This window comes from Colossoma macropomum, unplaced genomic scaffold (genome assembly GCF_904425465.1).
Source record: "Colossoma macropomum unplaced genomic scaffold, Colossoma_macropomum, whole genome shotgun sequence".
Classification (NCBI taxonomy): Eukaryota; Metazoa; Chordata; class Actinopteri; order Characiformes; family Serrasalmidae; genus Colossoma; species Colossoma macropomum.
The window spans coordinates 16,761,422-16,774,899 of NW_023494800.1; the positions used below are offsets into that span (position 1 = coordinate 16,761,422).

At 39.4% G+C, this 13,478-nt stretch overlaps 1 protein-coding gene across 4 annotated transcripts in view; it reads right to left on the bottom strand.

Annotated features, from left to right (window-relative positions):
* arhgap32b (Rho GTPase activating protein 32b) overlaps positions 1-13,478 on the bottom strand; it is a 99,794-nt gene that overhangs the window by 27,146 nt on the left and 59,170 nt on the right. For 3 of the 4 annotated variants that reach the window (XM_036587851.1, XM_036587850.1, XM_036587849.1), the window contains exons 6-7: positions 7,806-7,892; positions 3,981-4,118 (exon numbers count right to left, since the gene is read on the bottom strand). In XM_036587851.1, coding sequence (XP_036443744.1) covers positions 3,981-4,118; positions 7,806-7,892 — 225 coding nt within the window. Of the gene's footprint in view, positions 1-3,980; positions 4,119-7,805; positions 7,893-12,227; positions 12,242-13,478 lie in introns of those variants that run through there. The other variant, XM_036587852.1, reaches the window with a different exon arrangement.

Consider the following 13,478-nt stretch of genomic DNA (forward strand, 5'->3'; position numbering starts at 1 on the left):
TAATTTACAGAGCTCTGATGGGACCTGCTCCAGCTAAACTTCTCTCCAGGTTCCACCCTAGTGTCACACTGAATTCTGAACACATGTTGGCCCCAAACTACAAAAATTAGTCCAAAATGAGCTCAAAGGCCTCAGTGGGGCTGAAAAGTAAGGCTTAATTATGTGAACAGGGACACAGGACTCTTTTAGTGTAGATTCTGTGCTTAACTAGAGGAATAAATGGAACATAGCAAGAGCAGCAAAAAGCAAGTAGAGCTTTGGCTACATTGGTAACAAGAGGGTAAAACGTTTTCGGTAAAACTTTCTATGAATGTCACATTTGTAAGCATCTATAAACACATTTATAACATGTTATAATGTATTCATAAGGCATTATACACATGGTTATAAATATTTATAAAAAAGAATTACACTGAACTACACTTTATAGCCATGTTTATTATACATTATGAATCGTTAATATAATGCATTATAAATAGTGGTAATAACATGTTATAATGTCGGTGCCAAAGAAGTCAGTCCCAGCTTGGTAAAGTAAAGACAAATACCAAGCCAACAGTGGTGTACATTACCTTTCCCACATTGGGTAAAACACTGATGGCAGCACTAGCACTATTATGTTAACAATTCATAATGCATAATAAACATGGCTATAACGTATAATGCATTTTTATAAATATTTATAGCTATGTTCATAATGTCTTATGAATGCATTATAATGTTATGAATGTGTTTATAGATGCTTACAAAGGTGACATTCATAGAAAAAGTGTTACCACGTTTTCTTTAATAAAATGGCTGTCTGCCTTTCTCAGACCGTTTGTTGTTACCCTGGAACCCGTGCCCAGTCCCCACAGTAACAAATTCTCCTGAAACTCTAAAGAACAAATCCTGTCTTGAACTAATTCAGTCAAACAAATTCAAAGAAAGGACCAACAGTCTTGAACTGGACATTGGACAAGAACAAGTTTGAGAGGGTTTCAAGGCTTGGGCTGCTTTCACATTACACAACCACCAAAACAAGATACACAGCATGCTGTGATGTTTTAGAGTGACATCCAAATATGCAGAACTTCAGAATTCCACTGACCTTCTAAATGACCCCTTGTGTTTATGCGAAGTACTAAACCCCTTATTGCAACCAGAGCTGTTGTGCATATGTGGTGTCATTAAATGTGTGTGGGGCTGAAGTAGCACCATCGTGCAAAATTATTTTTTGAAAATAAAATGAATACACTTTACATGTTTTACATTATCTACACTTTTATTTTCAAGGAGTTAAACTGTGTAATTAGTTCATTTATAGTCAATTCATTTACATCATAAGAATTCATGCGTGACTAAATGCTTTACAGTTACATACTGAGCCAAAGCTTAACATGCATGTATTTCTGTAGAAATGTTTAAGAAGTGTTAATAGCTCCACTGACCACACTAAACTCTAAGTGCTGCTTGGAATGTCAAGCCTATAAGAAAGCCCAAACAAATCTGCTTTTGATTGTAAGAGCTTAAAGACTGCTATAGGAAGCTTACTGCTTATGCCTACAAACATCCAGAAGAGAAAGCTCTTGCTAGTTTTACTCATCAATAAAACAGCAGATGATCATCATGCTTGAGCTTCCTGTCTTATTACTATTTATCAAAAAAATTCCATTAATATTCCATAATATTTCAACAAAACAACCTCAAACTAATATTTCAGCTTGTACAAAAAAGTTGCTTCTACAAGGACCAAGAAATTCAATGGTTAAAGCCTACTTATGCTGCTCCTCTGGCACAAACCAGCCTGCCTCTGCCACACACCGTTGCATTCACACCGCTGTATTACACTGTTGGATCGACAATCAAATGTTTGTCAGATTTGAATCTTTGCATTTGAAATTTGCATATGTATGGTAGGGGGGCACTGGACCCCAGAATATTCTCAGAATAAAGAAAGCTTAAAACAGTGTTGAAAGCGCTTTACTTTTCTGCAAAATACATCTATTATTCCAGATTGTTGTATTTTTCTATTTGTATATATGCCTATAGATAGGATTTCTTTATATTTATTCTTCCTGTTATATTGTTTACATCCTTATTACTGTCCTGTGTTGTGTGACTGCTACTGGCTGCTAAATTTCCTTCAGGATCAAAAAAAGTATCTATCTATCTATCTATCTATCTATCTAGAAGTACAGTCTCTCACAGGAGTTGATGTTGTGCTCATGCCCATGCCCATAGGTGTAATATGACCTTGGGAGCTCTTTTCTTGTGATGGTGCAAAGTGTTGGGTGGGCATAGAGCAGCTGATTACACAGGAGAGCCCCCTACTTAGCAGCAGAAAAAGAAAGAGCCTGCCATTACTGCTAACCATTATGGGCAGCATTAACAGCCACTCTATCTTCAAAGCGGATCGATTTAGCTGTGAAAATATGCTATAGTTCAAGTATACTTCTCAGGCAAACAAATGGAGAAAAAGCCCAATGCAGCAGGGAGAAGAGGCCTTCCAAACACAAAAAGTCTACAGAGACATACATCTGACTGCCTCTACATCACAAACCATTAAATGCTATAAACCATTCTAGCTTCAACACTTGCCTCACAGATGACTTAAAATGCTCAGAGCTTTGGAGGTGAGGCAGGCCATCTAGGATAAGTACACACACTGCAAACAACCGACCATTACTGTTAAAAGCTTAGAGTCCAAAACAGTTCACTGGCCTCATGGAAGGGGTAACGGAAGTGCATAACATCAACTTCAACTCTCTCTGGCAGGCAAAGAGCTTTTTATCATTAACTGATATCATCTTTAATAGCCTATAATCTTTAAATTAGTTTCATTTTGAATGTTGTGTAGTGGTCTGTCACAAGTATTCTCAAGGCATTTTCAGACAATCAATGAAAATAACATTGTTATGAGCCTACACTGCTAATGTTCATGAATCTCTGTCATTAGTTTTTTTTTATCTGGGTATCTAATAAAATTTGTCATGGTGCAAAATAAAACTCTTTTTTAAAACTCTTTTTGAGAGTTTTAAAAAATAAAACTGTTTTTGTTCAGAAGGGGAAACAAGTTACTAAGTTGCAAGCAACAAGCAAGTCTCAAGTTTTGATACTCAAGTCCCGAGTCAAGACAGCCGAGTCTTTGATTCAAGTCCTGAAACAAGACAGCTGAGTCTCGATTCAAGTCTCAAGTCAATACAGGCAAGTCTCAAGCCAAACAAGTAAGTATGCATTTGTTAGCTAATTTAAGGCCTTTTCAAAACTGGACACCAAGATGATGGTAACAGTAATACATCCTTTTAAAGACAACATGTTAGTACTGTGTAGCAATTTTTTTATTACATTTTTGTCACTTTTTCAAACAAAAGACAAAATCCATGTTACGCAGGAAACTCATAATTTTTGATGATTTTTGGGAACATTGTGTGCATTGGATTTATAAAAAAAAGCTCAACACTAAGCCTAGCTCAGCAAACTAAAAACAGCTGCTAGTTTGAATTGAATTTAGACAACAACAGTAACCACAACGATGGAGCTGAACAAAGTTTACAGAAAAGATAACAAAATGATGGTGAATGTACAAAGCTAAAGCTGACTCTTTATTCGCCAGCTTCTTATTCCAATTTTCCGTTCCACCTTAAACGGAGCAACAGTCAGACACCGGAATGTAACTGCTGCACCATTTAAGGCGGAACGCAAAGAGTCAGAGTCAAGTCGCAAGTCTGATGGAGTGTTGTTTTTACTCATCAACTATTATTAAGGATAACATAGTGAACTAGGCAAACTTAGTGACTGTTTTCTAACTAATGCTAAAGCCTCATGGCCCTCAGGTATGTAAAGAGTATGTGTTGATTTGTAAAGGGGAAATCCAACTCTGATCACTATAATTAGTTTTTACTTAAAAATTAACAGAATATTTGTTCATTTTACAAAAATTCTGGCATGATGAGCATATACCAGAAGCATCAAAATGTCCACATGTATGAACGTCTTACCTCTGCTCTTTCCCTCAAGCTGTCAAATCGAGGCAGCTCTGGTAGCTGAGAGAACCGTCGGTCATAGATACAGAGATGGAGATGCTTGTCCAGCACCCGAAAGTCTTCATAACTCCGCCTCACGATCCAGCTTCGTCCCTGTGGAGCAGCAGGACAGGGTCACAAACTCAGACAGGTAAACAAACATGCATTGCGATGTTGGTGTTCGTCCACTCCCTATCCGTAAAGCCTTTAGCAAAAAATCATGCTCTCACACTCTTTTTAGTGCTGGGTAAATAAAGGGCTTAGACTTTGGCTTAGGGCCCAGCAGGACAGTGCACTACTGCACGCAGCACGCATCACACATGTCACAGTAGTTCTCTAACTGCTTTAGCTTCTCTCACTGCAACAGCTAGCATGCAGAGAGTGAAGAAAGATGATGAGGACACATGGCTATGAACAGATAAACCAAGGCAGTGGAACAGAAAACCATTATTCACTGTGTCACACAAGGTTTCCTCACAGTAAGGGTGGTTCTAGTTCATACTCCTGAATAGGAATATGATGGGGATGGTGTGTAAAACAGGGGTGGGTGAACTATTTTTGCTTTTCAAATAACCACATTTTTAAACAAACAGTATCAAATACAGAGAAAAAAAAGAAAATATTTTAGACTGTACTAGAAAACAAACAAACAAACAAAAAAAATTACGATAAGTTTAATATTCCTTTAATGCATGTAGTCTAACTGGTGATTTGTAATCTGACCATTCATGTTGATTTAGCATAATACAGCTGACACACAGAATAGCACCTGGAACAGTACAATTTACACTGTACAAATCTGTCACTTTATGCAAAATATAGCTCTCTTGTTTTAATGTTTTCTGTAGTTCTACATTACATGGTTAATAATAACTGATAAGGCCTGTATTCAAAATGAATTCCACCATTTCTGTGTAGTCATTAAAGAATCTGAATCTGAACAGGCAAAGTGTAAACTACGAAAATTGGTTAATACATCTACACTCAAGTAATATATCCACACTCAAGTAACCACACTGAAAAGAACTTTTATCTCTTCACTAAATTTTTGAAAGCACTGAATAATGAATTGTGGTAATGAACATCACCACAGTCCCTGAAACATCACCACAGCACCATGGGTCCTGCTTCAATTCTTGCTGAACACCACAGCTTGAGTTTTTACATCAGCCAGTATATGAATTGATGCTAAACAGATCTACTATAAATCCTTCCCAGGAGCAATTCGGTCATGGCTGCCTGAACAATGTAGATGATCTATCATTTGACCAATCACTTTTTGATTGAGTTCAGGCCACTGAACTTTTGGGGGAGGGGGGAATCTTTACTCACACTAGAGACATTAACCACTAACCTACAGGCTAATAGAAATATCACTCAGTTTAAGAGCATCCTCAGAGCCTCCATTAATAATTGACAGAATTCAGATATAGAAGAAAAAGCAAGTGAAGTGAGAGATATACATATGTAGGGGGATTTAAGCATATACAGACAATACTTATACTGATTCTGGCACCATAGCATCTAATACTAGCACCGTAATTGTCAAACCACTCTCTGTCTCATGGTTAAAAAAAAAAAAAACTGCGGATCCCCTCTGCCTGAGCACATTTGTTGCTGTCCTGTGCTAGAAATCCATCATCCTGGCAGGTTTCTGGAATCTGGCTCTGAGCCCACCATAAAGTCCTGTACCCTGCATGCCTGCAGACCCACAGAGCACCATCAAGTAAAGACAAACTCTTCTCAGAGTCCTTTGGTAACAACCTTCATGCTTTCTAACTTCATGACTGACTGCAGCATGCAAATGTTGTCTTGTTTCATTATTTAGCTTGGGGCAAAATAGCAGCGTTACAAGACAAATAAGAATCCAGAGCCTTTTGAATTCAGATCATGCAGCATGATCTTAAAGGCAGGTTGAAATAAAATGTTGCTCATTGAATTAGGAGCTTACCCCAACAATTTATGACCCGTCTTTTAAAGTGATGTTCTGTGTCTTTTTCCTCCATTAACCTTTGGAATTTGAACAGATCAGATTCCTCATTCCACATCGCTGTTTCAAACCTCCAACCTTCAGAATCCAAGGCAACACAAAACCTCAGTGCCTTTGATATGGCCTTAAAAGATTCGTCTGAACTAGAGCCATGGCAGGGGGGACAAAAAAAATGTGCCACAGAGCCTGGCCTGCTGCAAAGCTTGCACAGCCGCTAGGAAAATAAATAGAGGAGTGCGGCCCATGGTGCTTATTCCTCGGGTCCCATTTTGTTTCATATGGAACTTCTGGAGCAGTTATTTGTTTGGGACTCCTGCTTCAAGAGTGTGTGGAACTAAAGTGATCTTCCTGTGTGTGTGGACAGGGGCTCTGGGCCAGGTCCAAACCACCACCTTTCTTCTGCAACAGGAGCAGGGGCTGTGGATTTAGGTCTCTTCTCACACACTGAAGGGAATTGGTGGAATTTCCACACATGCACTCATACTCAAGTCACATTTTTCCACAGAGTTGTCAAGGTCAGGATGAGAGTTGCAAGCACTTAAGCAAGTGCATGAAGAGAGACTTTCTGAAAGTCCTTCCATACTTTTTACCCAGTCAGCATTTTTGTGCGATGCTGCTAATAAACCTCTTTTTTTCCAAAAAAAATGTATCATATTTTCAAAATTATACTGGCTTGACTTTGAACCAATCCATTCAAAAAAGCCCTCAAATTAGGTAGCTTAAACCACAGTTTGACCAGCAGCAGCTCATCATATTTTTTAATAAAACTTAGGTTAAAGGAATGGTTTTGCAAAAATCAGTATGTAGTTGATCAGCCAAGACGTTTTTGGTGATCAAATTTTGCATCTTTAGTTTAGCGCTTTTATAAACAGGTGTTTATAAAAACAACAAAAATCATGAGAGTAATCCATGGCAACCATATGCCTCAGCGATGTGCATGCATGTGAAGACGTGTCAGAGGATGTTTTATTTATTTTTACAGTCCTTAAACCACTTTGACTGTGCATCTGCGTAGCCTTTATGAAGACCTGGATGTGGTTTGAGTGGGTTGAGAGAGGTTGGGGATGTATGTACACAGAATATTTGGGTGATTGTTGACTTCTAACGTGTGATAGCAATGTTAGCCTTCAGTGCCAAACTAAAGAAGCAAAATGTAGACACCAAACTTGTCTTGGCTGATTGGCAACATCTAGGGTAAGTGGAAAATTGTGCAAGTTTGATTTTTTGATCAGAATAACCTGACATTCTGTCAGCACACTAAATGAAAAGGCTGGGGCATGTTTTCCTCAGAACATTCAAATAAATCTAACAGTGAATGACACATTGCTTTCAATATTTTCATTGTTGGGAAATGAGTGGAAATATGTATTATCTAATATCTTTTTCCCACTATTTTAGGAAAGTAAAACCTTCTATTGTTTTGTTTTACAGTGAGCAGTCAACCAAAGATGTTAAGCAGTGTTTGGAGAATTCGGTCTGTAAAATGTTCGCTCAGAATCAGTGAGCATATAAACATTTTACATACAAAATCACCTTTACAGTAATTCAATACAATCATTCCAGCAGTAACAATGCTTATACATCTATGTTATTGTGTATTTGTTTAGTGTTCTAAAATGTCAGGCCCAACAGCTTTTCTTTTCCTAAACGTCCCTCCCATCAGTCTCACCATACGGATCAGTTCCATGCAGCATCAGATGCTGGTTTGTGGGCTACTGCCATCCATGCATTTGTGTGTTTGTTGTTCACTGTGATGTATAAAGCTGCTCAACAGAAAAAGGTAGGAATATTACAGAGAAATATAGACACACCTGACAGTAGATCTGGACCAGGTACACCAGCTCTTTCGACTCCAGGCCATTCCGGGTCACTTCACTCTGCTCTTCTGCGAGGCTCAGCTGCAAACATTGAGAGGCAAAGAGATGGAGAAATAAATCAGAAGAAGGTTATGTCTGAATTTTAAAGCGGTGGTTGCAAATGATGCATTAGCCCTTTCACACTCTCTTGTCCTTTGCTAAAGCTATATTTAGAGCACTTTGCTATTCCTCTGTTCAAGAAAGGTGCTACAAGGTTGAAGAGGCGTTGGATGATTTGTCACCAGCTGAGCATATTGCCCACATACTATGAATAATAGATGGAGATAAGTGGAATTACTGCAGCTGTGTTAAACCAGCACGGCAGGTGAATTACACAGTTTATTGCCATTCAGTGCTGACTGACAGTTGCAAGTGCACACAAATCAAATCATGCGTAGCATATCATTCAGAAAGAAAAGCACCGACACAAAGTAATGTGGACTTCAATGTACAAACCTGGTTCACAAAAGAGGCAATAGTTTGCCACACGCTCAGAGTAATGACAGCATTAACCGTCTATGATTACATAATTTGCATGAATCACACTGAATCCCACATACCGTCACATCACAGCTCTTCTTAGGGCTCCCTGCTCATATACTGGTGCGATACAAAACTAAAAACTAAAGAAGCCCTTTCTAGGAATGCAAATCTCCTTGATTATGTTTCTTTAAGAAGCAATTCTTTGAATTATGACATTTCAGAACTATTTTTTAAAAACACACTAAAAATCTATTCCAAAAATCTGACTGGAAAAAATCATTTACACAAGGGTGACAATGATTACTTTCATAATCAGTTAATCTATAGACAATTTTTCTGATTAATCAGCTAATCTAACGATTATGTTCCTGTTTCAGTACTTTTGTTTACATTAAATCTATTTCCCAGTTGAAATTGTTGTTGAATTTAACTTTATGTATTTATTTACTAATGTCTCTTTATATTACTTCATTTATGATTTACTGGCTTTTTTTCCATCTTATCACTTTTCCTACTTTCTCTATTGTAGCACACATTTAGTCATTTATTTCCTATTTCTGCCAGATATATCACTGGCTAAAGGTTTCTGTGTTAAACACTAATATGTTTATGGCTGGCATGAACGACTGGCACATTTCTGTTCTGACTGTGTATTTCACAAATTTTAGGTGTTACAATTTCACTCTGCTGAAAGCATCCTTAAACAGATTTACATCATCTTATGCATTGTTTTTATGCTCCCTTGGACAAATGGATACCGTTAGTCTGGAGCCTTAGAACTTTTCATTATTGAACTACTACCACATTATGGCATCTACGTTGTTCTCAACATCACTGATATGTTACGAAACCCTCTGTATTCTAACATGCAGCACAGCATTAATTGTACTAAACTGACAGTGACCACTTATGCTTCTTTGAAAAACACTTCCTAGTTAAAAGACTTTCCCACCAACAGTAGGAGTAGAAAACATGTTCAGCCCCATGTGCAGAATGTATGGAGCGAATTAATGCATATATTAACGTTATAGCACACATTTTTAAATAAAGTATTGATACATAACTCTCCTAGCAATTTCATATCTACCCAAAGGTCATTAAAACAAACACCCACTCACTCACCCACCCACCAGTGAAAAAGACCATCAGAAAGGGTCACTCTTTGAGTCTGTTTTTTAGTGTGCCCATTTTCAGAGGCAGTACTTATTTTGCTTTGTAGCACATTACAATCACCTATCGACAGAAACAGTATATAGTACAGAGTGTCTGCATGGGGCTCTTTTCAGACTATTCTCATGATTGAGATTGTGGGGGCGTGTGCATGTGTCTGTGAGTGAATGGTACCAACTGTCCTTTGTGCCTGGAGGGGACTGCTCTGCATTGCACTGTGACTGACACATTATTTCTGCTGTGGCTCAGATGGGTCTGCTCACACTACGTGATTGGTGATGCACATCCGTATCACCTCAGGGAGAAGCCTGCTTTCACTTCTACACATACATAAATACATACACATGCGCAATCACACGCACACAGACACATCAGGCGTCCCTCACAAAATGAGTAAAAGAGCTTCATTTAAAGATGAATTAAAAACTCATTTATCTGCCTATTTCAGTAACTGCTCCTAAGCAGAGTTCTGTTCCTCCATGCACAAATGAAATTTCTGTCTGTGATTGTTAAGCTCCTGGTTGATATGGTGACACAAATGTGGCCAACTTTAAATCATAATACATAACATCTCAGTATTTAATCAAGCACTTGGAGCTTCTTCAAGCGTGTTGAAATATTTGGGAAAAGCCATTTAAACCAAGACCTTCACCAACAGGATTTTTTGTGGGTCCATGTAAAGAAAAATCCCCAGAGGCCTTTCAGCATTCACACAACAATGGAAAACCACGTCCAATCTCAGTCATTAAAAGGAAACAGACATAAATTTGGCAAACTGTTCCTTACGTTATCCAATAGTGATGGGCAATATATCATCTATAATGTTATACTGGTATTGGTGTCACACAACAGTATAGATTTTTAGTGTTATATGGTACTGATGGACAAAAACTTTAAAGGGAAATTGCAAATTTTTCAAACTTTTTGCATAATTCAATCATTCAGATGTAAACAAAGTAATTCAGAGTGGTCTGATGTGAAATGCACCATTCTAGAGAAAATTAGGGCTCAGGTATTCTTACAGTGGTGGTGATAGTAACATCTTTACTTTTCACATCTTTATGAATTATATGAAGAAATTTTGGGGGGGAACAGTGTAATTCCCATTTAACTGCACTTTGTCATTTGTTAAGTACTTTTGTTTAGAAAGAACAGTTTGAAATGCATAACAAGAAAATAAATAGTATGTGTCCTTTCTGGAGATGCGCATTCTGTCTGGTTAACATTTAAAACACTGCAAGGTTTTCTTTAATGAAATTTTAGGAACAGTCTAATCAAAACAAGCTAACTCAGGTTTGTAAGACATTCTTTTTGCATAGGGTACCAGCACAGAAGAATCATGGGTGCACCCACTTTATAAATGAGATTTTAAATATCATTACTTACTACAAAACCTTGATACATTTGGAAAGGGTCATGATAAGTTATATACCGCCTAGCACTGCTATGTATAGTTAAATATCAGTGACAAAGATCTTAGAGATCAGTTACTGATTCTCACTCTCAGAAGTGCCATCCCACACAGTTTCTACTAAACCCTGTCCAGCTTCAAAAGCACTTTTAGCACTCTCCAGCAACCCTTTCTTTAGTGTGAGAGGACTGTGCACCCAGTGCTACACAGGCAAAACATATTAAATAGCAGCCCCCATACGAGTGTGTGTGAAACTTTATCTGTCTTGGCAGTAGTTGCAACTGTCTCATGGTCTAAATCCCATTCCACAGTCATTCCTCGTTCACTGTCCCATGTTCAAATATGAAAGGAAAGCATAATGCCGTTGGTTTCTCTGCTAGGGACAAAAAGTTTAAGCTGCTAGCACGTACATGGGAAAAGGGTGGTCTAACAGCTGAAGCAGGGATCAGGATACATTTCAAAGCATTGCAGGGAACACATGGTAGTGTTTTCTTTCACCCATTAGAGCTTGGTTCATTAGGAAAACTGCAGGTTTGGCTGGCTGAGCCATAGCAATCATCACACAATTTATGCGCCAGTGTGGTTCTTCTAAAAACACTAGGCAATCTGAGAACAAATGACCTAGTTATCCAAAAGAGCTCAATACCACTACTGTGAAACAGTAGTACAGCTTGCTAATGCACTTGTTCCAGAATGCACAGGGAGAGATGTTCCTCTACAAGTGCCAGGACCATAAACCAAACACATGCTATATCGAAGTAGATTAAAAATATTCTCCCTGTGACCACAGAGGTTGCTAATAATGAAATTGGTAAAGTGCTTTTGCTTGGTGGGTTGCACTCGCCATACTGGTGCACGTGTACTCTGACATCAGCACAAGAAGGACTACACACTGAAACTTTATGGGACAAAATGCTTACATGTTTCATTTGTGAGAAGAACCCAACTGGAACACAGGAATACAGCAGCTTAAACAACTGAAAATTATAAAGGTGATCTTGTTGCTAAAGAAGTGAAGTAGAGCACAAGCATAAATCCTATCCTGCCCTGCAGTGAATGGCTGCAGAGTGCTGGTCTACAGAACTCAAAGTTAACAGCACTAGCAAGAAAAGATTTACTAAATTGTTCAGTGAGAAATGACAGCACATTGTAGCCTTTAGACAGAAAGTGCTACCACACTTAAGCGCAACACAAGTACAAGGGCAAAAAATCCACAAACCAGAAAGAGAAGAAAAAGAAAGAGAGGGAAAGCAAGAGGCAAGAGAAAAGGAAAAAGAGAACGAGAGAGAGCGAGGGAGCATGGTAGCACTCACAGAGACGCAGCGTCCCGTCTGCACTGATTAAGGCAGACGGTCTTTTGTTCACGCAGAGACGCTGGCCGCACGCTGGGGGCTCGATACTGAGCTGCACTCCTCAAAGCTCAAGCCTTCCTCCCCCCAGCCTGCCTTCCATCTCCATCACTCAGCAGGAGTTTGGTGTGAGAGAGAGTAAGACTCGTTTCGGTTCAGCACAAATCCACTCTGGAGAACACAGATGTCAGTAGTGTTGCCCCCTTTAGAGCTCTGTCCCAGCACAGTAGTAAAAGCATGCTAAGTAAGGTCCTCCCACGACTGCGTTCACACAAACATACACAACACAGTGGTGGCTGGCTGGCTGTTTAGTGGATTCCACAAGACTTCTGTGGTTTCTCAGCTCCATCGTTTTTGTTTATCCCATCACCCTGCTGATGCACCCATACTTTCACTCCATGTCCTCTTCCTGGCTGGTCTTCAGGATTAGGGAAAAAAACAGCGTGTCCAATTTACCGGCCAAAGGAGGTACGACTAAACAGAGGCTGATGGAAAAAAAAAACACAGTTCTGCACCAATCCGGTGCCTGTCCTTTTACCACATGCTCTATTTCCCTCCTCCTGTCTTTCATTCCCTTCCTGCTACAGCCTCCCCCCTCTCTGCAACCTCCAACACCTCCTCCCCCCTAGCCTCTCCCACTGGTACAGTCCAAGAGACAAAGCACAGGACTAGTGCGCCAAAAGAAACAGTGGAGATCGCAGTGGAAGTAGAGGATTGCCCTTGCAGCTGCCCAGAGTACTTCTCCAGCATGTGTCCTCACTCTCTTGCTTTTCCCCTCTGGGAGTAATATGGGCCAGACTGAGAGGAACAAAGTGACACGGACTAATACAACTCTTTCCCCAGAGTGAAGGTGTGTCTCGAGATTGGTTAATGAGGGACAGTAGGTCTGCAGCCATAAAGACAATAAACAAGTATGCATTATCCCAGTCCGAACCACTGAAAGTCAACAAATAGACCAACATTAAGAGCAAAGGGCTTGTCGATTACTCATACCCCAGCTCAGGCTGCTTTTCATTAGATGTTCTTTTCATGAGACCAGTACTGTATGAGATTGGTCCAGCTGGCCAGGCAAGTGCTGTAGCTCACTGCAAGCTGAAGGTCAGCTCGTTGAGGCAGGGCTGAAGAGGTAACCCCAGGGAAGGACATTCAGGCTCTAACAGCCTGGCCATCTTTCGCCCAACTGGAACAACATGGCTTCTGATGAGAGGTAAAAGC